The sequence below is a fragment of the Trachypithecus francoisi genome, unplaced genomic scaffold, assembly GCF_009764315.1.
Source record: "Trachypithecus francoisi isolate TF-2019V2 unplaced genomic scaffold, Tfra_2.0 Lachesis_group13, whole genome shotgun sequence".
Lineage (NCBI taxonomy): Eukaryota > Metazoa > Chordata > Mammalia > Primates > Cercopithecidae > Trachypithecus > Trachypithecus francoisi.
Genome location: NW_022681458.1, coordinates 116,984,127 through 117,009,371, shown reverse-complemented (window position 1 = coordinate 117,009,371; position 25,245 = coordinate 116,984,127). Strand labels below are relative to the sequence as shown.

The following is a 25,245-nucleotide window of genomic DNA, read 5'->3' as shown; positions in this document are numbered from 1 at the left end:
GGGGTGTCTCCACCCTCTGCCCAGCAGGCACCCGCCCCTCCTCCGCATTGCACCGGCACCGGGTCAGTGCTCCTTATGGGCTGAGGGGCCAGGGCGCTCCAGTCCAGGGACCGAGATCTTGGGGGCCTTAGAACAACAAGAGGAGCTGGCGCAGCCCTAAGACCCCGCCCCGTATCCCTCACCACAGGCCTGGGGCTGCCCGGGAGGCCCCCGCCCAGTGCTGGCAACACCTGGTGGTCAGAAGCGGTCCCTGTGGTCTCCCAAGTCCCAGCCAGACAGAGAGGTGCCAGGTGTCAGGCCCAGAGGGACGCTGCCCACCGCTCGGGGGCTCACCTGGGACCCACGGGACGGGCCTCCCAGAAGTGGCCCTTTATCTCTCTTGGTCAAGCCTGCCGCCCACTCCGCGTGTCCAGGAGGAAGGAAAGGGCCAAGTAGTACCTGAGAGGCCAAAGTCCATGGTTGGGGTCGAGGGGCAGAGGCCTCCTTCACCTCCTTCTCGTGCACAGCCCTCTGGGCCTCATCGTGACGGTGCTGTCAGCCCAGGCCAGCTTCCCACAGGGAGGCCCCCTCGGAATTCCCCAAGGGCGGCTGTCTTTCCAAGGCCACACCCTCCTCCTTGTATAGGAGGCTCTGGACCCGGGGCCCAGAGGAGTGGGAGAGAAAGCTGGGCTGGATGGGGCCTGGAAGGCTGGCGGAGAGGCAGGGGTAAATGGGCATCCTTGCCGATTGCCTCTAAAATGGGGTCCCCTTTAGTCGATACGTGAGAGTGAGCCCTGGGATGGGGTGGATTAGGTGTGTCCTGGCTCAGCCTGCCACTCACTAGCTGCTGCACACACTACAGGCACATGAGGACATTACCCCAAATCTCCCAAAAGGTATACACCTATTGTGTGATATGGTTCCTAATATCCGGAGGTGCAGAGGATGGTATTCTTTGTCCTGTCGCAGACTGTGTACACGCAACCTGTGAAATTGTTCCTGATATCCTGAACAAAAGAGACTGCTAATAATGGACACACATTGCAGGGGGGAGTAATTGGCTCTTACGATCCACATCGCAGGGGGTGAGGCACTCCCTACGATGTGGGGAGTCATAGCAACCCTCTCTCCCCCCAGGCTATTACGATCCACATCGCAGGGCAGTTCAGGACACCAGCCCTGCCCCAACCTTGACCCAGACAGTGGGTGTCATGGGACCACCTCAGGGTGGGGCAGCTCAGCTCGAAGGTATCCCTGCTGCCAAAGATCAACTGTTCCTGCTAGTTTGAATCTGGCCACAGGGTCTCTGTTGGTGACACAGGTGACCATGAGGCAGACACCCTGAAATCTAGCACGACAGAGCTCAACGCTCCCATGAGAGGCACCACAGCACGCAGACTTTGCAGACATACTAGTGAAGGCCACAGCAGGTCCTGAGTGACGAACAAGCTGACCAAGATCCTGGGGTCCTGCCACACAGCCCTTAAACCAGGGACTGGAAACTGTTTCCCTAAAGAGCCAAGAGTCAGTATTTTCAGCTTTGCCAACTGATCGTTGTCTCAAGGACGCAACTCTGCCATGGCTGCACCACAGCAGCCTTCTGCAGGTGGCCTGTGAAGAGATGGGCATGACTGCAGCCCCCATCAAACTTTACTTATGGACATGGAAGCTTCTCAGTGTCATGAAGTGTTAGTTTTTGATTTGTTCAACCATTTGGAAATATAAAATCCATTCTTGATTCACGGACCACAAGAGAAGGAGGCACAGGCTGCCCCTGGCCGACCTCTGGAATGAGCTTAGAGAAGGAAATGACAGGCTGGGCCAGCGCAGCCTCCTCACAGCAGATTCGCTGCAGGAAGGTCCTTCTTAGCAGCCACTTCTCATCCTTCATCTTGGCTTCAGATGCAGTTCAGGTGGAGAAAGAGAGAACAGAACTGGCCTCAGCAACAAGGAGGAAGGAGATGCAGGGTCAAGTAGCCACGTGGATCCATCACACTCAACACTCACACCAAGCGGAGCACAGGCGGGACCAGCCCGGGGGCGCCAAAGTGGAGGCTCTCTGGGATGGGGGACCTCTGGCTGGGCAAGATTCTCTACCTAAAACTCATATAGAAGATCTACACGGCAGTAGTTACAGAAACCACACACTAAGAAAGAGCCCAAGATAAACACAGCACACCATGTTTGGCCAACCGGCTCTCACAAGCCAGTAGGTAAGAAAGCCCAGGAGAGCCCAGCAGAGGAGCTGAGGGTGGGTTCCTGCCTGCAGGGGGCCTGGGACACCCCATTCCCACAGACGAGGACCCATGTTTTGGGGAGGAAGCTGTCAGAGTCACCAGTGAGCTGTTCAGAGCTGGAGCCACAGAGCAGGTGAGGAGCCCTGGCCACGTCCCCGTGCGGGCTGAGAAGCTGGGGTGGGGGCACACCCCCAGGGGCACATGCGAACAGTGGACCGCGGGCCCTCCTCCTGCCCAGAGGATGCTCAGTTCCCAAGGGTCCACCAAAGCCTGGAACCCAGGGACACACCCCCTGACCCACATGCCCAGGCAGGCCTCCTGGACCAGGCAATGTCCAGTACAGGCAGGCCGTCTGGGCTTGGGGCCAGGACAGGGGTGGATGGTCCTGCTAGGCAGGCCTCCTTATCCCTACCAGCTGGGCTGGTTGCACTGTAGTTTTGTTCTGGCAACATATTGCTACCCACTTAGGCCACACCAGTCCCTGGCTCCCTGGCTAGGCCCAGTGCTGTCCAACCCACCTACACAGGCCCCACACACCCAGTGTCCACCAGGCTCCCGTCAGCCAGGAGGACCCATGCTCACCCCCTGAAGTATCCGTGGGAACCTGCATCCCACAGGGACCCACAGCTCAGGGCCAACCTCCATGGGGGCCTCTTGGTTGTGGTGGCAGGGGCAGGGGGGAGTTGACCTCCAGCCCTCCCATCCTGGCCACTGTGTTTTATGGGGATCATTCAGTCCTGGGAGCTTCCTGGGGATCCCAGAAGGAAGAGAACAGGGTGGTCACGGCAGCCTCAGCCCCAGGCTCTGGGTCCAAGTGCAACAGTCTTCCGGTTCTGGTTTCATCTGGGCGGTAACAACAGCTCAAGTCATTCACACAAGGATTAGCTTCAATATAATGCATCAAGGGACTGTGGAGGACACAGATCAGCCTCCAGGCCAGTTACACCTGGTGACTTAGCCAGTGCAGGCTAGGGAGTGGAAAAGCTGACCCATGACCTCCCCACCTACCCTGCCCACCAGATGCCAGTAGCGGCCAGGGATCCCTGACTTCAGGCAGAGGCAGGCAGCACAGTTGCTGCCTCCTTTAATCCCATCCCAGGGCCCACATGGTTTGGAGAAACCTGGCAGGGGCTGAGTTGGGAGAATCAGGCAGAGATGCCAAGTGAAGAATGTGAGGGACTGGATATGAGGGACACTAGGGCACAGGGCCTGCTTCCCCTGGGGAAGTGGCAGGGAGACATACAGTAGCCAAGCCTCCGCAGGCACCACCCTGCTGCCAGGCACGTGTGGTGCCCATACCCACCCCAATGGCTGCAGGAAGGTTCTTCATCAACAAAAGGGGAGGACGCACCCACACCCACATAGGCATTGGTGCCCACACACATCAGAGAAGAAAATTGCTGCTGTGCCCAAGGTGTGGGGAAAGGGCCAATGTCCCCTTCCTCCCCATGGTGGGTCCAAAATTACCAGCTCCTGCCAACACCCCCTCCCCCAACTCCACAAGCTGCTGACCTCCACACCAGTGCCATGCCACGTGCCAGGAACAGCTCAACGGTACATCCCAAAGGGTGCTATCCTGGAGCGGCTGTGCTGGGCAAGTGACACGTTTCCTAGTCACAGAGGTTTTCTTTCTTTACTGCTCACTGGCCTTGTGCCTCGGTTTCCCACACTGTGGCACAGTGAAGAAATCCCATCTTGAAGGCTAGGAACCCAGAAATGTCACCACACCTGGTGAAATGGGGGGTGAAACTCCCTGCCTTGGACCTCTTGCTCCAGGACTGATGTCCATTGGGACATGGCCAGGCCAGCATCCTAGGGAGGGCTGCTTTCTTTGCCTGGGGAAACTTGCTCCCAGTTAGGGATCACTGGGTTTGAGGCCCCTAATGGATTGGGGGGCATAGGGTAGAATGGAGGTAGCCCCATCATACGGGCCTGTGTAGACCTCAGAAAACAAGCATTGAGTTCAGACTCTTGTCTGAAGCTGGCCACCTGAAAGTATTTGGGCTTTGGGGTGTGATGAGCGCCCGGGGTCAGGGAACAAAGTGTTCTGGTTTGGACACGCAGGAGGTTCTCTGCAGCTCTCTCAGGTACAGGGTATGTTGCTAAGTATATGCGTTTAAAAACCCTAGGAGGAAGGGGCAGCCAGAAGGGGCCCTGAAGTCAAGGGCATCGTCCAACCTTTCTACCTCCCCAGCTGAAGACAGGCTGGAGGACAATTCTCCAGAGTTTCATAACAAAGAAGAGAAAAAAGAAATCAAAAAGACCTGGAGGATAGGTAAGCTAATGAGGGCTGACTGGGATTACCCTGCCTAATCCTCAAAACAAGCCTTCCCTATCTGTCCTCCGGGCCAGGTGAGGAAACAGGTCACAGTAGGACATTCAGACCCTGGACAGGCAGCTGGCAGCCTGGAGTCCAGGACGTGCAAACACATTTTGACTAAGGCACATCCTGCACAGCCCTAAATCCATTAAAACTTGAGTCAATACAGCACATGCTCCTGTGAGCACAGGGTTGGGTCTAGGGTTACAGATTGGCAGCATCTCAAGGCAGAAGAATTTTTCCTAGTACAGATCAAAATGGACTTTCTTATGTCTTCTTCTTTCTCCATAGACACAATAACATTATGATCTCTCTTTCTTTCCCCCACACAGGGAGTGTCACCACTGTATGTCAGCCACCGGGGGACAGGCTTCAGCTTACAACCACCTTCCAAATTTCACCCTCTCATCTTGGCAGAAGCTGGCCAGGCATTGGGGCCAATGGATGGGTGGGGTCTGCACAGGACACCGTATTCAGGTCTCCATGACGGCCTCACACAAAAGTGGTGGCCCTGCAGTTCCAGGTGCCACACACACACACCAGCCCCTGCTCGGGCCCTGATCTTTGAGGAGGGGGAGCAGCAGAACCCGGGCACTGACCCCACAGTGCCACCCACACCCACAGATGATTCTCCACAGAGGCATCAGGTCTCGGTCCTGGCCACCTCCCCCTGCAGGGCCTCAGCTGTTTCCTGGGACTCACGTGGTCCTTCCTCACATGCAGCTCTGATAAGATGCATTGATCTGTACCCAGGGGCTCTGAGGTGACAATGGTCACGCTCATGCAGAGTGCAAGGGCAGAGGCTGGGTGCCCATTGTGGGGACCCTGACTGCAGCACTCCTAGACTATCATCGGGCCTGTTGGCCCCAGTCTTCGCTAGGGCACCAGCGGTAGGAGTGCACTGCTCTGGACTCTGCTGGAGGAGGACAACTGTCACCGCATCTTTATGTTCTCCTGCTGGTGTCACTCTGTGCTTCTCATCTCCTGGTTGTAGGATTCAGGGCAGACTCTCTGAAGACCTTGTGGGAAACAGCAGAGTCCAGCAGAGAAGACAAGAAAAGCCCAGCTGCAAAGATGAAAAAATGGCAGGTGTGACATGGGCCCCCCATTCTGATTCTGTATTTAGATGAGGTCTTCTGGAACACCTGCTCTCATTGGATAAAACTTCAAATATATATATATATATATATAGTTTTTTTTTTTTTTTTTGAGACAAAATCTCACTCTGTTGCCCACGCTGGAGTGCAGTGGCATGATCTCGGCTCACTGCAACCTCCACCTGCCAGGTCCTGGTTCAAGCAATTCTCCTGCCTCAGCCTCCTGAATAGCTGAGATTACAGACATGCACCCCCATGCCGGGCTAATCTTTTGTACTTTTAGTAGAGACGGAGTTTCACCAACTTGGCAAGGTTGGTCTTGAAGCCCTGGCCTCAGGTGATTCACCCACCTTGCCCTCCTAAAGTGCTAAGATTACAGGCATGAGCCACCGTACCCGGCCCATTGTGGCAGCTTAATCACAGAGGAAAAGAAGGCCTGAACCCAGCATGATGATGATGGAAAGGGGTAAGAGCAGCTCTCTACATACGGTGTTGCCAGCTTCCAATTTTCAACATAAGGGACACTAAATAGCTTTCCCAACAAAAACAACTGAGATGTTGGGTAAAACCTATAAAAATGCATCTTTGTAAGTGCATTACTGAGCTGGCATTGAAGGATGGAATCCACAGCAGTCAATAAAGAATTGGCAGGAACCAAAGTGGGATTTTTTTTCTGTTTGGACAGTTGCACAGAGGAGGGGACATCAGAAACAAAACCGGATGTCTCTCCAAAATGAGGTCAGAAATCTGACATCTTAGACTTCCAATAAAAGCCCACCTCAGAGCAGGAGCAGCAAGGAGAGCACCTGTCCCTGCATTGGTGCTGGGTGGAGGGAAAACCACTGACCCTGAGAACCGATGAGACACAGTCCTCCAGGAGTTCATGCTGGAAGGCCTGGAGAGCATGGGTCAAATCGACGTGGCACCAGGCGGCTGCTAACTTCACTCTACCCCATGTGAGTGAATATCTTTGCTGAAACAATGCAATCCTGTCCTCAAAATATCTCCGCACATAAAATTCCAAGGAAGATAAGTCCACGTGCAAAAAGTTACAAAACATAAGTAAACATAGTACTGTGGATACATCCAATAATTCAAGAAACAAATTCAGCAGAGCCACAAAAATCCCAGAGTTGGAAAAGATCAACTACTGGCAAAGTATCCACTGCTGTCGCTCCTGTTAAGAAACTGTAACTTGGCCAGGCGCGGTGGCTCACGCCTGTAATCCAGCTCCTTGGGAGGCTGAGACGGCCGGATCACGAGGTCAGGAGATCGAGACCATCCTGGCTAACATGGTGAAACCCCATCTCTACTAAAAATCCAAAAAAATTAGCCGGGCGTGGTGGTGGGTACCTGTAGTCCTGGCTACTCGGGATGCTGAGGCAGGAGAATGGCATGAACCTGTGAGGCAGAGCTTGCAGTGAGCCGAGATGAAGCCACTGCACTCCAGCCTGGGCGACAGAACGAGACTCCGTCTCAAAAAAAAAAAAAAAGAAACTGTGCTTCATAAAAAGCTAGGCACGGCCCTCTGTGGCCTCACACTTGCCTTCTCAGGCATGTCTGCCCCAGAAATGCCCTTGCACTATCTTCTCCAAGAGACACATACGGGACAAGAATATTTAGGGGGTGATTGTAGAAATAGAAAACACTTGAAAGCCATCGATATGCACCTGTATCAAAGAAAAAGACTGCCATAGTCACATTGTGGAATATGATACAGCTGTGAAAATGAACTGCGGTTAGAAGTATTAACAATGAAAAATTACAGTGAACAAAGGAAATTGCTGAAAAATGCACTGCTATTCCATATACAGTTCACAAACCATTATATATGACATTGCTTAATAATACACACAGAAATGATAAAGCTTATGAAAAGCAAGACAAACATTAACACGTTAGTCCTATGTCTGGGTGAAGAAGGAAGATCCAGGTGATCAAGGAAGGGCATATTGTAGTCTTTCAAGACACTCGATGCGAATGGATGATGACATCAGTGCAATTATTAATCTATCGGATTATGCATTCAGTTTTGTTTATTTTTTTGTTTTTGAGGTGGAGTTTTGCTCAGGTAGCCCAGGCTAGAGTGTAACGGCACGATCTCGGCTCACTGCAACTTCTGTCTCCTGGGTGCAAACAACTCTCCCACCTCAGCCTCCTGAGTGGCTAGGATCACAGGTACCTGTCGTGATGCTCAGCTCACCTTTTGTATTTTTGTAGTAGAGACGGGTTTCACCACATTGGCCAGGCTCGTCTTGAACACCTGACCTGACCTCAAATGATCCACCCGCCTCAGCCTCCGAAAATGCTGGGATTACAGGCATGAGCCACCGTGCCCACCCAAATTTTATAGACTCTTATGTGTCATATATTTCATAATTAAATATAAAAAATAAAATATTTACTGTAGTTTGTAAATGAAAGAGTAATAAAAAATGTTGCAAACTTGTAAGCATCAAACCTGTTGTATAGCTCATAGTGACCCTCGTATTAAGCTGTGGTAAGTTCCAAGTTGTATTTCATTGTCATTTTCTAAAAACTAGGTGAACAGATGAAAAGCAGAATTCAGTTTTAAACCAAGATATTAAGGTAATGTTACTGGTTGAACGTGTCCCAGTTCTTGATGCCTTGAACCAAGAATTGGACACACCACAAAAATGGAGCAAGGAAAGAATGAAGCAGCAAAGCAGAGACTGACGCAAAATGAAAGCACACTCCACAGGGTGGGAGCGCCTGAGCACAGGGAGCCTGTTACTGAAGTTTCTGGGGTTCAGATCCCCTCTAGAGCTTTCCATTGGTTACTTGGTGTGCACCCTATGTAAATGAAGAGGATGAAGTCAAAGGACAAAGTCATGTACTCGGTGGATGCCCTGTGTAAATGGAGAGGATATTTCCTGTCATAGCCCAAGAGTTTCCATTTGATTTAGTTCTCCAAAGTCAGGGTGAATAGGCCTTATGTTCCTGCCTCCAGACCCCTTTCTCCTGCCTCCGTGGAATGGATGGCAGGACATGGAAAAGGGTTTTGTCCAAATGACATGTCCCAGGGCACTGGCAGCTGAGGACAAGAGGGAACCAGTTGGTGCCACTGAGGAGCGCTCACCCTTGTCTCCACACCGCACAGAACAAAGTGAGTGTCCTTGTCTTGAACCCTCTGAAGTGAGTATCTCGCCTCAGGGCTTTCCTGTAACCCCTTTTTAGAGAGACTCCTTCTCTCTCCTTCTGCAGCCACAAGGCAGCAGGCATAGCCCCTCTCACGCTGAAGTTCTTCTAAAAAATACAAAGAGAATAAAATAATAGAATTAATGTAATGAAACATAAAATAATGAAAATGAAACTATTTTTTACAGAAATAGTTCTGGACTTTCATGTATTGGTGGCATTAAAAGCAGAAAATGGGCCTATAGGCCTGGCAGGGTGGCTCACGCCTGTAACCCCAGCGCTTTGGGAGGCCGAGGCAGGCGGATCGTGAGGTCAGGAGATCGAGACCATCCTGGCTAACACGGTGAAACCCCGTCTCTACTAAAAATACAAAAAATTAGCCAGGCATGGTGGCGGGCCCCTGTAGTCCCAGCTACTCGGGAGGCTGAGGCAGGACGATGGCATGAACCCGGGAGATGGAGCTTGCAGTGAGCCGAGATCGCGTCACTGCACTCCAGCCTGGGCAACACAGCAAGACTCTCTCTAAAAAAAAAAAAAAAAAAAAGAAATAGGCATATTGAGCTCAATTTAATGACAAAAAACTAAGGAAAGAAGAAAAAGATTCTGCTAATAATGGTGACATGAGTTGTTCATATTGTCATTTTCTCTGGGACCTAATATTAGAGAGGAGGTGGGACCACCTGCCACCAGGCTCCAGGTGATTTTCAGGCTGTTCCCCCAAATGACTGCAGCCTCTTCCCTGCTGGTCCCTTGATCTTGCTGCTGTGCCAGGCGTCCTGTGTGGTAGGAAGCACTTCGGCAGCTTCCAGTGGGATAGGCCTGCAGCATTCTGAGCCTGAATGCCGTGATCACTAGGAAGTGAGGAGACACAAGCAGGAAGGGTTCAGGGATGGAGGGGCCGCTTCTCAGGGATCAGTCTCAGGCCCGAGCTGGGAAGAATCCCCTTTCAGGACAATGGCTCCAGGCTGAGGTCAACGCTGTTTCTGTGCGTTATGATGACTGACCTGCATCCACAGGCAAGCGCATTCGGGCTCCTTTTTCCCAGGCGATGTTGGGAACACCTTGAAATGGGCCCTGGTGGATTTCAATTCCAGCCTTCCAGAAGCCACTCCAAATGGAAATTGAGCTAAGGGATGTAGCTGGAGTAAGTAAACAACTTTAGACCCCGAACAAAATTTTCACATACAATAGAGTTTGCAGGGAAGAATAAAGCCTCAGGAGCCCAATTCTCAGCCAAAAAGAAAAAAACATTAAGCTGGAAGCTGAATCATGCAAGAAACTGCCTTTCCTTTTGTTCCGAAGCAGATAGCTACAGATAAAGGGTTACATATCGCCACAGGAAGCTGGTCTATGTTCACCTTATCTTATGTAAAGGACTGATTTACCACATGTGAGATGAAGAAATAACTGATGATTCCCCATCTGCTCTCTCGCAACCTGAGGAAGAACACAGGCTCCCTCTCTCCCCTCCAGCTCACCCTTCCCCTCCAGCCCACCCTTTTCCTCCAGCCCACCCTTCCCTCCAGTCCACCCTTCCTCTCCAGCCCACCCTTCCCTCCAGCCCACCCTTCCCTCCAGCCCACCCTTCCTCTTCAGCCCACCCTTCCCCTTTCACTACTGAAGCCCTCAAAATCATCTTGGGAGGAAGGCACAGGCCACAGACTGTTTCTGTGATTCCGTGTTTTTTTCTTCCAAGCATGGCCTTAACCTTGGCAGAATTAACTTTTACATGGATTGAGATCAGTCTCAGGTATCTTTTGATTTACACTCGCATGCCTCAGCCATCGCACTGCTCTCTGGCTTTTGTCCTCTTGTACCAAAGGAAGAGGGTGGATTCCAAGATCCTAAAACCCCTTCAGCTCTCCATAGGTTTCTGGGGGGACACAATTACCTAAGAGATTAGAGAGCATCATAAAATATAAGTAGATGGTGTGTGGCAGTTAAGGTTAAGTTTGGCTGCATAAAACAGAAGACACAAGCTAACAGAGGCTCAGACATATAAAGGTCTGTCTTTTCACATGAAAGGAATCTGAAGGCAGGCAATCCTCCCCAGGGCACTGGATCTGTGATCTTATCAGAGAGTCCAGCTTCTCCTATCATTCCCTCAGGCACTTTGACTGAAGGTGGTTGTATCTTCTAGATCACCTCATGCCCCAAGAGGGTAGCTTTGTTCCTGCAATCACAGCTGCATTCAAAGCAGCAGGAAAAAGAAAAAAAAAAAAGCCATACTCAGTAGTTTGGCTCCTTTTAAGGAGTCCTTTTGGACGTCCTGCTGCTCAACAATTCTACTTATATCACATGGGCCAGAGTGGACCCACGTGGCCACATGGGTGCACAAAGACAGCTGGAGAATGAAGCATTTAGTGCGGAGCCTTATTCAGAAGAGGAGGAGGAGATAGATGTTGAACCGACTGTTTCTGTCACATGGCGTTTTAGTTGAGCTTGGAAGGATGAGTGGGTTATTCACAGACAGGCTTGGAGAGAGACACAAGCAAGGATCGTGTGTGGAAGAACCACGCCGGGAATTCGCAACATAAAAAGATCCCCCCCCTCACTGCAGAGTTTTCTCGCTAAAAACTCAAGGGCTTCTGAATTATTTCCATACTCTTTCTTTCTGAATTTAGAAGATTTACAATTCAACTATATATAATGATAAGACATCATCTTCCTGGGGATTGTTTAAAAACAAGTCTGTTTGGGTTTGGAAAGAGAAACCTAAGACCCACGTGGAGGGAGAGGGAGTTTCAAGGTTCCTGGAACACAATGCTGGAAGGAATTCAGGCAAAATATTCCATGGCCTTCTGACTGCTCTCTGGTGCCTGTTGTGAAGTCTAAACGCTGTGATGCTCCCCAGGAATGGCTATGTTCTGAAAGCTTTTCCAAGAAAGTGTCTTGAGCTGGGCTACATTGTTAGCTCTCTGGTTCACAGAAAGAGCCTTCTCGAAGTCCAGAGGGCACTTAGATAAGACAGACTACATGACACTTGAGGTTTCCTCCGTGGTTTTCTTCGAGACGTCTCTGAGGCATCAGAAGCAAAGGTCAACGTCAGGCCTCTGAACCCAAACCAAACCATCGCATCCCCTGTGACTTGCACATATATGTATGCCCAGATGGCCTGAAGTAACTGAAGAATCACAAAGGAAGTGTAAATGCCGTGCCACCCTTAACTGATGACCTTCCACCCCAAAAGAAGTGAAAATGGCCGGTCCTTGCCTTAAGGGATGATAGTATCTTGTGAAATTCCTTTTCCTGGCTCATCCTGGCTCAAAAAGCTCCCCCACTGAGCACCTTGTGACCCCCACTCCTACCCGCCAGAAAACAACCCCCCTTTGACTATAATTTTCCTTTACCCAAATCCTATAAAACGGCCCCACCCTTATCTCCCGTCGATGACTCTCTTTCCAGACTCAGTCCGCCTGCACCCAGGTGATTAAAAAGCTTTATTGCTCACACAAAGCCTGTTTGGTGGTCTCTGCACAAGGACGCACATGACAGTCAATAACTCAGTGTAACAGAAATTTTAAAATGAATCAAATATTTGGATGGAAAGAGAAACCTTCAAAATTATGCCTACTATTTAGCATTCTATCTTCCACAAAGCAAAACAAACCTATAAACTTCTCACTGCAACTGTGAGGGAAGAGGATCCTAAAACATTTTTTCTTCGCCTGTTTTCTGCTTCTCTTAACAGAGTGCCTGAGACTGGGTAATTTACAAAAACAGAGATTCACTTCTCACAGTCCTGGAAGTGGGAACTACAAGGTTAAGGGGTGTTGGGCATCTGGCAAGGACCTTTGTGCTGTGTCATCCCACAGGAAGGTGGAAGGGTAAGAGCATGAAGGAGTAAGAGGGGTCAAACTCACCTTTGTAACAGACCAACCCTTGATAAGGAACCCACTCCCCCAATAACAACATTAGTCCACTCACGAGGTTGAAACGCTCATGACCTGATCACCCCTTAAAGATCCCTCCCCTCAGCACTACTGCATGGGGGATTCAGTTTCCAACACTTGAAATTTGGGGGACACTTTCAAACCATAGTAAGAAAGAAATGACAAAAATAAATTACTTATACAGTGTTTATCACTAATAATAAGGTATGCACAAAACATCATGTAGAGTCTATATTCACTATAATATGTGCTCTATTTTCATTTGAATTCATGCAAAGAGATAAAAAACAAAGAGAAAGATTTTCGAGAGAAGTGTTAAGAAACAGCACCATAACCGTTAGTAAAACTGAGTAACTGGTGGAAGTCATTGTTTTAAAAACCTTTTTTATTGGCTGGTTGTTTGGAAGTCAGTGGTGACATTTCAAGGAGGAGTTGTCATTGGGAAGGCAGATTTCAGGAGGTTTTAGTAAGAGTGCGTGAGGAAGTTGAGGAAGGAAGGAGGACAGGTGACTTAGAAAGATTCCTGGTGGCGACTGGAAGTGCAGAAATAGAATGGTGACTTCAGGGAGAAGCAATTCAAGGAATGTTGTGCTTTTGCTTCTCTCTTTCCGTCCCTCTCCCCATCTCTCTTTCCATCTCTCTCTGCCTCTCACTTTGTCTGTCTCTGTTTCTCCCTCTCAGTGTCTCTCTCCTGGTTGCTCTGTCTCTCTCTGTCTCTTTTTAGGACTCTGTGTGTGTCTCTGTTTCTCTCTTCCTCTCATCTCTTTCTCCATCTTTCTATGTCTCTCTGTGTCTCTGCTTCTCTGACTTTTTTTTTCTCTCTCTCTCTCTGTCCCTCTCACTCTCCCTCTTTCTTTCTCTCTTTGTGTGTGTGTGTGTGTGTGTATCTCACTCTCTTGGTTTCTGACTCTCACTCTCCATCTCGCGGCTCTCTTTGGTTTCACTATGCAAGCTGACTCTCCCCACCTGATGATCCAGTGGGATTAGCAGGAACCGGGTGGACTACCCCCACCACCTGCATCCTGTGCCCATCCATGAACTGGGGCAGAGGAGAGAACTGATCTCGCTACTTGGCCTGACTGGACGTGCTGACCCTCAGGATCACAGGCAGTGGAAGGAGCAGCTCCTGGAAGGTCAGCGTGGGTCCTGTGATGGATGGAAGTGACAAGTACGTTGAGCAACAAAAATGATCAGCACTTGGTCTATGGCAGCAGGAGCTCAGAAGTGAGGAATCCTAGGGCCCTAAATGAGTGGCCCATCGTGGCAAAATCTTTTTTAAACAAAGAAATAGCCCCTAAAGAGTGTTCCAATGACCATCTCTTAAGCAATACAATTGACCCATGAACAATGCAGAGATTAAGGGCACCAACCCGACACACAGTTGAAATTCGGACAATAACTTTTGACTAGCCAAAAGGAACTTACTAATCGCCTATTCTTGGGTGGAATCCTCAGTGATCACGCAGATAGTCAGTTAACACACATTTTGTGTGTTATATGTATTGTATAGTGTATTCTTACAGTAAAGTAAGCTAGAGGAAAGCAATCATAACAAAAATGTGTTTACTATTCATAAAGTGGCTCATCATAGAGGTTCTTCTCATTTTTGCATTGAGTAGGCTGAGGAGGAAGAGGTGGGAGGAGAGGAGGAGGGGTTGGTCTTGCTGTCTAAGCGGTGGCAGAAGTGAAAGAAAATCCATGTGTAAGCAAGTGACCCACGCAGTTTAAACCCTGTTGTTCAAGGGTCAACTGTTTGAACAGGGAAGTTTTGAAGTGATCTCTTTTTTTTTTTTTTTCTTGAGACAGAATCTCACTCTGTTGCGCAGGCTGGAGTGCAGTGGCTCTATCTTGGCTCACTGAAATGGAAGTGACCTCTTTTCAAATAAGGCATGGCAGGGAAAGGGGGAGGAAAATGGCAAGAGTCTGCCCCATAAACTCAGGACCGAGATCCCCAATTTCTTCCCCTGGTGAATGTGTCTCTCATTCCCTAGACCACAAAGTCTATTTGGGTTCAAAGACCATCTAGGCTCTGGGCTTGGCCTTCCAAGAGAAGAGGGTATCGGCCCTCCCAAGAATGCAGAGCTGTCCACCCCTGGATGAGTGACCGCAGCTCTGACCCTGTCCCTGGTCTAGGCTTCACTCCTCCTCCTGTAGGTGGACGCAGCTGTAGGCTCAGGAGTTCTCTAAACCAGTCAACAGGTGGTTGTGGGTGGGTGTTCTTGCAGGCAGAGGAAGAGGTCTGTGGCTTACATCAGAATCTCAAAGTTGACACCCAAAGAAGGTAAAAGCTCCTGCGAGATGCTGGCGTATACAACTAACAAGATAACTCTCTGAGGTCGGGCGCGGTGGCTCACACCTGTAATCCCAGCACTTTAGGAGGCCGAGACGGGTGGATCACAAGGTCAGGAAATCGAGACTATCTTGGTTCACACGGTGAAACCCCGTCTCTACTAAAAATACAAAAATTAGCCGGGTGCTGGGTCGGGCGCCTGTAGTCCCAGCTACACGGGAGGCTGAGGCAGGAGAATGACATGAACCCGGGAGGCGGAGCTTGCAGTGAGTGGAGATCGCACCATTGCACTCCAGCCTGGGAGACAGAGTGAGACTCCATCTACAAAAAAAAAAAAAAAAAAAAAAAAAGAAAAGAAAAGAAAAAAGAAAACGCTCTGCGTGTGCATCCGGGCACACATGAAGAGCATTCTTGTTGATGGCGGTGGTTTCAAATATTTCAGTGAGTTTTCCCTTGAATACCTCAGTCGGGAGCCACTTCAGTCCAGCGTGGGCAGCAAGGGAGCTTCAAGGGCTGGTAGTTATGAATTCAAGCTTGTACACAGCGACAGGTCACAGGCTGTGGAAGATACCTGTTAATCAATATTCAGAGGTAACATTCCATCACTGAAGCATAGGGCATATCTGACCTCATCTGACATGGCTAAAATCATGATTGTCTTTCTAACTGGGAAATTTGGGTAACTTATTTGCCAGTAAAGAACTATCGGCCGGGCGCGGTGGCTCAAGCCTGTAATCCCAGCACTTTGGGAGGCCGAGACAGGCGGATCACGAGGTCAGGAGATCGAGACCATCCTGGCTAACACGGTGAAACCCCGTCTCTACTAAAAATACAAAAATTAGCCGGGTGCTGGGTCGGGCGCCTGTAGTCCCAGCTACACGGGAGGCTGAGGCAGGAGAATGACATGAACCCGGGAGGCGGAGCTTGCAGTGAGTGGAGATCGCACCATTGCACTCCAGCCTGGGAGACAGAGTGAGACTCCATCTACAAAAAAAAAAAAGAAAAGAAAAGAAAAAAGAAAACGCTCTGCGTGTGCATCCGGGCACACATGAAGAGCATTCTTGTTGATGGCGGTGGTTTCAAATATTTCAGTGAGTTTTCCCTTGAATACCTCAGTCGGGAGCCACTTCAGTCCAGCGTGGGCAGCAAGGGAGCTTCAAGGGCTGGTAGTTATGAATTCAAGCTTGTACACAGCGACAGGTCACAGGCTGTGGAAGATACCTGTTAATCTATTCAGAGGTAACATTCCATCACTGAAGCATAGGGCATATCTGACCTCATCTGACATGGCTAAAATCATGATTGTCTTTCTAACTGGGAATTTGGGTAACTTATTTGCCAGTAAAGAACTATCTCCGGCGCGGTCTCAGCCTGTAATCCCAGCACTTTGGGAGCCGAGACGGCGGATCACGAGGTCAGAGATCGAGACCATCCTGGCTAACACGGTGAAACCCCGTCTCTACTAAAATATACAAAAAATTAGCCGGGCGAGATGGCGGGCGCTGTAGTCCAGCTACTCGGGAGCTGAGGCGAGAGAAGGCGTAAACCCGGAGGCGGAGCTTGCAGGAGCTGAGATCCGTCCACTGCACTCCAGCCTGGGCGACAGAGCGAGACTCCGTCTCAAAAAAAAAAAAAAAAAAGAACTATCTCTCTCCGCTTATTTTCTGACATAACGCTAGTCATTAGGGAAATGTTCCGATGACGTTCGTGAAAGAACAATGTCTTCGCTGTAATACCACCTGTTTCACACAGATGACTCTCGGTGCTTCCATGTGACACTAAAAGTATCGGCAGTGCCAGGAAGTCTCTTTAACCATCGTTCTCCAACGTGCTCAGGAGATGAAGTCATTCTGTGAAGTGGACTTCAGTTGACACCACTGAGAAAATGTCCTAGAGAAAGTAAAACTTGTAATGGCCTCATACTTTACAGAAATAATGCAACTTTCTTCTTTCATTTCTTTCCAGTTTTTAGATACTAATTTTAATTGGTTCAGGGCAACTTGTTTCCGCATCAAAGTCTTGGGAAGCTTCCACCTGTTTTTATTTATTTAATTTAATTAATTTATTTAGTTAGTTACTTACTTATTTAGAAATAGAGTCTCACTGTGTCACCCAGGCCAAAATGTAGTGGTATGATCACAGCTCACTGCAGTCTCAACCTTTTAGGGTCGAACCAATCCTCAGGCTTCCACCACCTGAGTAGCTGGGACTACAGGTGTGCCATGTCCTGCTAATGTTTTCTTTTATTTTTTTATTTTTTGTAGAGACAGGATCTCGTTATGTGGCCAAAGCCGGTCTCAAACTCCTGATCTCAAGCAATCCTTATGTCAGCCTCCTTAAGCGCTGAGATTATAGACATGAGCCACGGCACACAGCTGATTTATTTATTATTTCTCAGAACTCTATGAAACGTGATTCTTAATACATAAAGAAAGAGAAGCCAGACAAAGGTGGAAGTAGTTACACACAATGGGAGTGTCATTTGGCACTTAGACAAGAGAGGAGGATTATAAAAATAAAAGATCCACATGTCGCAATTGACTGTGGGCTTGGATATGGACTCCAGCACTTTTTATTTGTATTTTCTTAGGGGACAGTCTCTCACTCTCTTACTCAAGCTGGAGTGCAATGAGATAATCGTAACTCAGTGTAATCTCAAACTCCTGAGTTCAAGTGATCCCTCTGCCTCAGCCTCCCAAGTAGTTGGGACTACAGATGTGCCATCGCTCCGGGCTAATTTTTCTTTTTTTTTGAATTTTGTAGAGACGAGGTCTCCCTGTGTTGCTCAGGCTAGTCTCACACATGTGACCTCAAGCACTCTTTCCACCTTAGCCTTCAAAGTGCTGGGATTATAGGTGTGAGCCACTGTACTCGGCCGAGAAATCAACTCCACCTGTTTTCTATATAAAGCTTAGCATCTAGATACAAAGCAAAATAATTTTGAAAGATCAAGGAATCTGAAGGGAAGCTGGTGGGAGGGGAATGGGCTGAAGGCAGTGCTTTCTGGTCTACGATTTTGCTTATTCTTGGACTTTCCAAAGTCCCAAAAGAAGCAGAAGGCAAGTGGGAACAGAGGAAGAGACAGGAGGAAAGGAGGAGGGCTGCGCCTCTGAGGTTGCAAATTAGCCCAAGGCGGCTCAGTGGCTGGGAAGGAAGGGAGGAAACCCCCAAGGCCGAAGGTGGAGTCAGAGTCCTGGGTCCAGCAGAGACTGCAGGGGAGGAGGGTGCCGGGAGCCAAAGACCTTCCTGCTAGCACTGCAACCTCTTCAACTGCTTAGGCTTTTATCCAAATTTGATATGTCCGCATTTTGTAGACCTCCAAACCAAGTCACTCAGGGTAACCCAAGCAGGAAGGGGAGGATGATAGGAGAAGCTGCCCCATCTGATGATGCCCTTCTGGCTTTTATCCATTCCTGGGAATGACTCTTTCTCCAACTCGGGGGATGCCCCTTTGTGAGAAAACAGTGGCGTGGACCAGCAGTGGAGAATTCCAAGTCCAAAAAACGATTGGCCTTTTAAAGGAAAGAAAGAAATCATCCTGCATATATGAAATATTGAGAAAAAAGGTTCTTACCAATAATTCTCAAGAGACCACTCTGGTGAGATTGGGTTCTTTGGGGATGTGTGGAGCAGGGTATATGTACCGAGTGGGCACATCCCACCCTTCAGACTCCTCCTTCAGCTCCTGTCTACTGTAGCAGTCAGAGGGCAGCTCCGGTCCTCATCTCCTCTGAGCGACCTACTCACTCATTCACTCACTTATTCATTCACTAGTTAAGTCATTCACTCACTCACTCATTCACTCACTCAGTCGTTTACTCATTCACTCACCCTTTTACTCACTCACTCATTCACTTACTCATTCACTCACCCATTCCCTCACTCACCCATTGACTCACTCACCCATTCACTCGCTCATTCACTAACCCATTCACTCACTCATTCACTAAACCATTCACTCACTCAATCACTCACTCGTTCACTCATTCACTAAGCCATTCACTCTCTCATTCACTCAGCCATTCACTCACTCATTCATTCCCTCATTCATTCGCTCAGCCATTCACTAACTCACTCTTTCACTCACCCATTCACTCATTCACTCACTTATTCACTCACTCACTCATTTCCTCATTAATTCACTCATTCACTCAATCACTCACTCATTCACCTCGTCACTCATTCACTCACTCACTCACTCATTCACTCACCCTTTACTCACACACTCACTCATTTATTGACTCATTCACTCACTCATTCGTTCATTCACTCACTTCTTCACTCACTCATTCACTTGTTCGCTCACTGACTCATTCACTCACTCTTTCCCTCACCCATTCACTCACTCACCCACTCATTTGTTCACTCACTCATTCACCCACTCATCCATTCACTAAGTCATTCATTCACTCATCTTCATTCACTCGCTCACTCATCATTTATTCCCTCGGTCACTCACTCATTCACTCATTCACTCACTCAGTCAGTCACTCAGTCGTTTACTCATTCACTCACCCTTTTACTCACTCACTCATTCACTTACTCATTCACTCACCCATTCAGTCACTCACCCATTGACTCACTCACCCATTCACTCGCTCATTCACTAAACCATTCACTCACTCAATCACTCAGTCATTCACTAAGCCATTCACTCTCTAATTCACTCACCCATTCACTCACTCATTCATTCCCTCATTCACTCACTCAGCCATTCACTAACTCACTCTTTCACTCACTCACCCATTCACTCATTCACTCATTTATTCACTCACTCACTCATTTCCTTATTAATTCACTCATTCACTCACTCAATCATTCACTCACTCATTCACCTCTTCACTCATTCACTCACTCACTCACTCATTCACTCACCCTTTACTCACACACTCACTCATTTATTGACTCATTCACTCACTCATTCGTTCATTCACTCACTCACTTCTTCACTCACTCATTCACTTGTTCGCTCATTGACTCATTCACTCACTCTTTCCCTCACCCATTCACTCACTCATTCACTCATTTGTTCACTCACTCATTCACCCACTCATCCATTCACTAAGTCATTCATTCACTCACTCATTCATTCCCTCACTCACTCATCACTCATTTATTCCTTCGGTCACTCACTCAATCACTCATTCACTCACTCACTTATTCACCCACTCATTCACTAAGTCACTCATTCACTAAGTCACTCATTCATTCACTTACTCACTTATTCATTCACCCATTCACTCACTCACTCATTCACTCATTCACTCACTCAGCAATTCACTCACTCACTCACGTTCACTCATTCACTCATTTACCTACTCACTCACTCATTTACTCCTTCCCTCATCCACTCGCTCACTCATTCACTGACTGACTCACTCACCCATTCACTCATTTACTCACTCATTTGCTCCTTCACTCACTCACTCGCTCACTCACTCAGTCCTTCATTCCTTCCTTCCTTCATTCATCAGCAGCACCCATGATAGGTTCACTCTGTCCTGCCCTGGGCGTGCAGCAGGGAATAGTCAAAGATCTCTGAATCCACCGCATTCAGAGTTCAGCAGGGGGACCTCTGGAGAAGCCCAGCAGATAGGTGAAATCCCCCATGTGTGACACGGATGAAGATGTTTGAAGAGAAGCAGGGAGGGAACAGGAGTGTGCATGGAGCCCAAAATGTCTAAGAGAGTGATTTGCGGACGCCTCACCATGCAGGAGACGTTGCAGGACAGACCTGAGGAAGGTGGACAGAGTGGGTCGGGAGAGAGGGTCTGGGCTGAGGAAAGAGCAGGCTGGGCCTGAGGTTGTCGGGTGCCTGCATGGGCCTCTGGGCAGCACCAGGATCTGAAGGGAGCAGAGGACAGGCCAGTGTGCCATGTGTGGGGCCTGTGACTCCGAGTCAGCAGAGAAGATGCCTGAATTACATCCTGATAGGTGCACCCTGACTTTGAAGTTGAGGACACCTGAGGCATGGAGGAGGGGTGGAGGTGGGGGCAGAGCAGGGGAAGGGGAGGGAGCCGGTTCCGGTCCAGGTCAGAGGTGGTGGCTTGGCCCCAGTGGCTCCAGATGCAACGAAGAGTCAAGAGGGACTTTCCTGAGGGACTTAGATGCCGGGGTGGAGGAGAACTGCAAGGCTTCAGCCTGAGCCCCTGGAAAGATGGAGTCACCAGGAGCTGAGCTGAGGAAGACTGAGCGGTGGGGGATGGTGCGGGTGTGCAGAGGCCTGAGCTCAGTTTGGCCTCTGCAGATTTGAGATGCCCACTCCATGCACAGGCAGAGACAGCAGGGAAGGGGAAGAGGCTGCAGCTCAGGTAGCCCTGAAATGTGCAGCCCGACATGCTGGGGCACTGGGTCATGGTGCCCTCATGGCTGGGAGCTGCTTCCCTCCTGGGATGCCACAACTCCTTTAGGGCACATCCGCAACTCCTGCACTCACCACAGAGGGGCAGTGGGAAGGGCGTCTGTCCCTAGGCATGTTCTCCTTCACCTTGTCTTAGGCAGGTCCCAGGCAGCACCTCCCCTCCCAAGTGGCTCCCCTTGGTCCCTGCCCCTAGTGTTCACAGCCAGACCCTCGAAGAGGGCTGGACTCAGCGGCTCACTTCTAATGAATAGAACTAGGCAAAAGAGATGGCGGTCTCTCCTGAGATTGGATTGGGAGGGGCTGCAGGTTCCGTCCACTGGAACTCTCCCCCTGCCTCTTGATAGGTGCTAGTTCTGGCAAAGCCAGTCCCCTGCCCAGGGCAGAGGGTAGCCTGAAGCTGATGCTACGGAGAGACTGGGGTCTTCAGTCCAACAGCCTGCAAGCAATAGAATTCTGCCAGCAACACAGAAGCGAGCGTGGAAGCAGCTCCTACCCTGATGAGCCTGAGCCTTCAGAAGACATGGAAGCCCTGAGCAGACACCTCCTGCAGCCGCGGAGAGCCCCTGGGGCAGAGGGCCCAGTGAAGCCTGCACTCCTGGCCAAGGAGTAATCATTCCTGGGGTATAACTGTGTGCTGGTGTGGGCCACAGTTTGGAGTCATCTGTCAGAGGACAAGAAAGAACAAACACACACCTCAGGCCCTACTGGGTAGAAGCTGTAGGGTCAGCAGGGCATGTAATATCTGTAAGGCCTCTGAGCCCAAGCCAAGCCACAGCATCACCTGTGACTTGCAAGTATACGCCCAGACGGCCTGAAGTCACTGAAGAATCACAAAAGAATTGCAAATGCCCTCCCTCGCCTTAACTGATGACATTCCACCACAAAAGAAGTGAAAATGGCCAGTCCTTGCCTTAAGCGATGATAGTATCTTGTGAAATTCCTTTTCCTGGCTCACCCTGGCTCACAAAGCTCCCCCACTGAGCAACTTGTGACCTCCACTCCTGCCCACCAGAGAACAACCCCCGTTTGACTGTAATTTTCCTTTACCTACCCAAATGCTATAAAACAGCCCCACCCTTATCTCCCTTTGCTGACTCTCTTTTCGGACTCAGCCCACCTGCACCCAGGTGAAATAAACAGCCATGTTGCTCACACAAAGCCTATTTGGTGGTCTCTTCACACGGACGCACATGAGAATATCTTCCTGTTGAATTAGAGGATTCATTGCTAAGGCCAAGTATGTAAAAAAAAAAAAAAAAAAAAAGCAAACCTCTAGTTTTAGCACCATTAAAATACATGACTTGTGAAAAAAAAAAAAAGAGTCATAGCTATTCTTTTCCATCTTACGTACAGGTATATATTAATATATGTTAACTCCCTGACTGACTGAGCAATGGGCCAAACTCATAAGAACAGATGTGTGAGGACCGTCAGTGAGCATCCTGACCCAAGCCCTTATATACAGACAAACTTTTGAACAAAATCCGTAACCTTGGGGGTCTTGACACTCTAAATTTTATTGTTTTTAATTAACTATTTTTATTCCCTAAACAATACCTGTTCATCGGAGAGAAAAATGGCATTACCTATACTAAACAAAAGAAAGGAAATAAAATGCTCAGAAACATTTACACATGTATGCAGACTCATACACACACATACTCGCACGCACAGGCTCGCACTGTGTCTAGGCCTGCCTTTTCACTTATTTATATGTCCTGAACACATTTCCATGTCAGTAGACACTTATCTTCGTAGCGGTAACAGCACTAAATATTATTGTAGCGTCTATTTTTACCATTATTTATTTAACTCATCATGTTTGAACTGTTAGGTTGTGTCTATCATTTTCTGTATTATAGACAATCTGATGACAAATGACCCATCCCCAATGTTCAATATAAAAATATCAATTGTATAAGGAGATAAGGGGTATTTGGTTGAAATAAAACTCAGTGTGCCCCACCTTCTCCACATGTAATATGCTCTAAAAAGGCATGAATAATTAAATTAGCCCTTCTATTCTCCAGCACAGATCCTGAGCCCAGCGGTGGGTGCAGGTGCTTAGAGCCTCGGTCTGCTTTTCTGCCCGCCAGAAGGCAAAGGCCACTCAACTGCCACCTTAAGACACCCAGGATACTCCTCTCCTTTTTTATTACTAGAATAATGCTCAGTCTCAGTGCATGAGAGCAGCGCTCTCTGATTTTGCACTCATCAGAGTAACCTAGGTGGTTTGATTAAAAATACACATTCCCTGGCTGCGCTCCCAGAAACTGGACTTCAGTGGTTTAGTGGGGGTGTGCATAGGACAGGAGATTCTGAGGACCACGAGGGATTAGGAATTTCCCCGTTAATTCTGGCCATGGGGGAGAGCAGACATCCAGCATTGTCCACAGCATGTTTTTTTTCCTCTTTTGCAATGAATATTTGATGCTCAGCGGGATGAGCCCCAGGATGAGGCACACATCCAAGAAAAATCCATGCCTCGCCATCTTTTCCCGAGGATTGCCCTTTGGCAAAACTCTCCTCTGCGATTGCTTCACTTTCAAGAGTTCATAGAACAAACCTCTTCTTAGTCTCTTTTGTTGTCTCTTATCTGTTCAACAAACACCCACTGCGCAGGACCATCCTCCGGTAAGCCCTGGAGTGGGGCCGTTTGGCAGCCCTACTTCGTGGGGTGAGCACTGAAGGAACCGGGGCCCCATAAGCCCATGCTTTTGTGGGGGCTGCCCCCTCTCTCTTCGCAGGGTAACTGGCACCAGGCTGGTAAGCTGTGGATGGACAACCGCACAGCGCATTGCATGTGCATATTTCAGCACGTGGAGTTGGCCAGTGAAGTCAGCCAAGGTCGGCACAGTGTACAGCAGCGCGCGTGTCCGTGGGGAGGAAGGGTCGTCCCGCCTCCCCGCCAGGCCAGTCCTGTTGCGCCTCCTCCTACCCCACTCTGACTTTCGCGCGCCCAGGCGTCTCTGAGGGTCGCGCCCCGATACCCTCCTCCACCCCAAGGCTTCTTCTCCCAAAGGGCCGGGCCAGTGGCCCAGGAGTGCCACAGCCCCCATGGGCCTGGGAAACCTCAGTTTCGTCATAGCTAAGTCCGCCGCGCTCAGCTTTTCCCACCACCTGAAGGATCCACTCTCCGTGCGTCCTTCCCGACTTCAGGCTGCAGAGAAAACGTGGGGGCGGGGATGGAGGAAGGCGCGCCCCGGGGCTCCCAGCGCAGTCCCCGGAGGAATCCTGTGGCCAACAAGAAGCTGTGCGAGCGGCCGGGCTCGGCGCCGACAACAGCAGGAGCATCCGGGCCTGCCGCGAGCCTCCGCCTCCAGGTAGGGTCTCCGCGCCCCAATTCCATCCCGCCCCGCCATGGGCGCTCCCAGCAAGTGCGGAGTTTCCACCCGCCCCGGCGTTCGCGCCCACTCACGGTCTCCCTTGCCCCCCGGGAGATGCTCCCCGCGTTCTATTCCGCCCCGCCATGGCGCACCCAGCAAACTTTGTGACCTCACCCCCCTGCGGTCTCCCCTCCCCGGACGCTGCCCCTGCCCCCACCTGTGGCGCTCCAGGCATCTCTAAAGCCCCCAACCAGAGTCCTCCAACCCACCCGCGAGGCTCGCACACCAGCAACGCGGCCCCACCCGCAGGGACCCAGCCCACCTGTGGCAGTACCCCCGCATCTGCGACCTCCCCCACCGCTAGCGCGGCCCCCACATACGACGACTCCCGCGTAGGTGCTCTGCCCACACCCGCCCCCCTCCCTCCTCCGCCAGCCTCTGTGCTTTCCCTCCCCTTTCCCTGCTCCTGCCTGGAGCCGCGCCCCCGCCCCCGCAGCCCCTCCCGTGCGCTCGGGCCCCGCCCTTCACCGCCCATTGGCGCTGGCGCCGGGCGGCGGCGCGGGCGGGGCAGCAGTTCCGAGTC

General features: G+C 50.0%; 1 protein-coding gene and 2 pseudogenes across 1 annotated transcript in view; 2 read left to right on the top strand and 1 right to left on the bottom strand.

Moving 5' to 3' along the window:
* The window catches only part of LOC117094238 (SH3 domain and tetratricopeptide repeat-containing protein 1-like), a 409,070-nt gene extending 403,342 nt beyond the window's left edge, over nucleotides 1-5,728 (top strand). The window contains 3 exon segments of the mRNA XM_033229423.1: nucleotides 1,117-2,349; nucleotides 4,346-4,491; nucleotides 4,869-5,728. Of these exon segments, the coding sequence (XP_033085314.1) occupies nucleotides 1,117-1,173 (57 nt within the window). The 3' untranslated portion in view covers nucleotides 1,174-2,349; nucleotides 4,346-4,491; nucleotides 4,869-5,728.
* The window catches only part of LOC117095273, a 1,129,150-nt pseudogene that overhangs the window by 817,030 nt on the left and 286,875 nt on the right, over nucleotides 1-25,245 (bottom strand).
* Nucleotides 22,753-25,245, top strand: part of LOC117094237 — a 107,189-nt pseudogene continuing 104,696 nt past the window's right edge.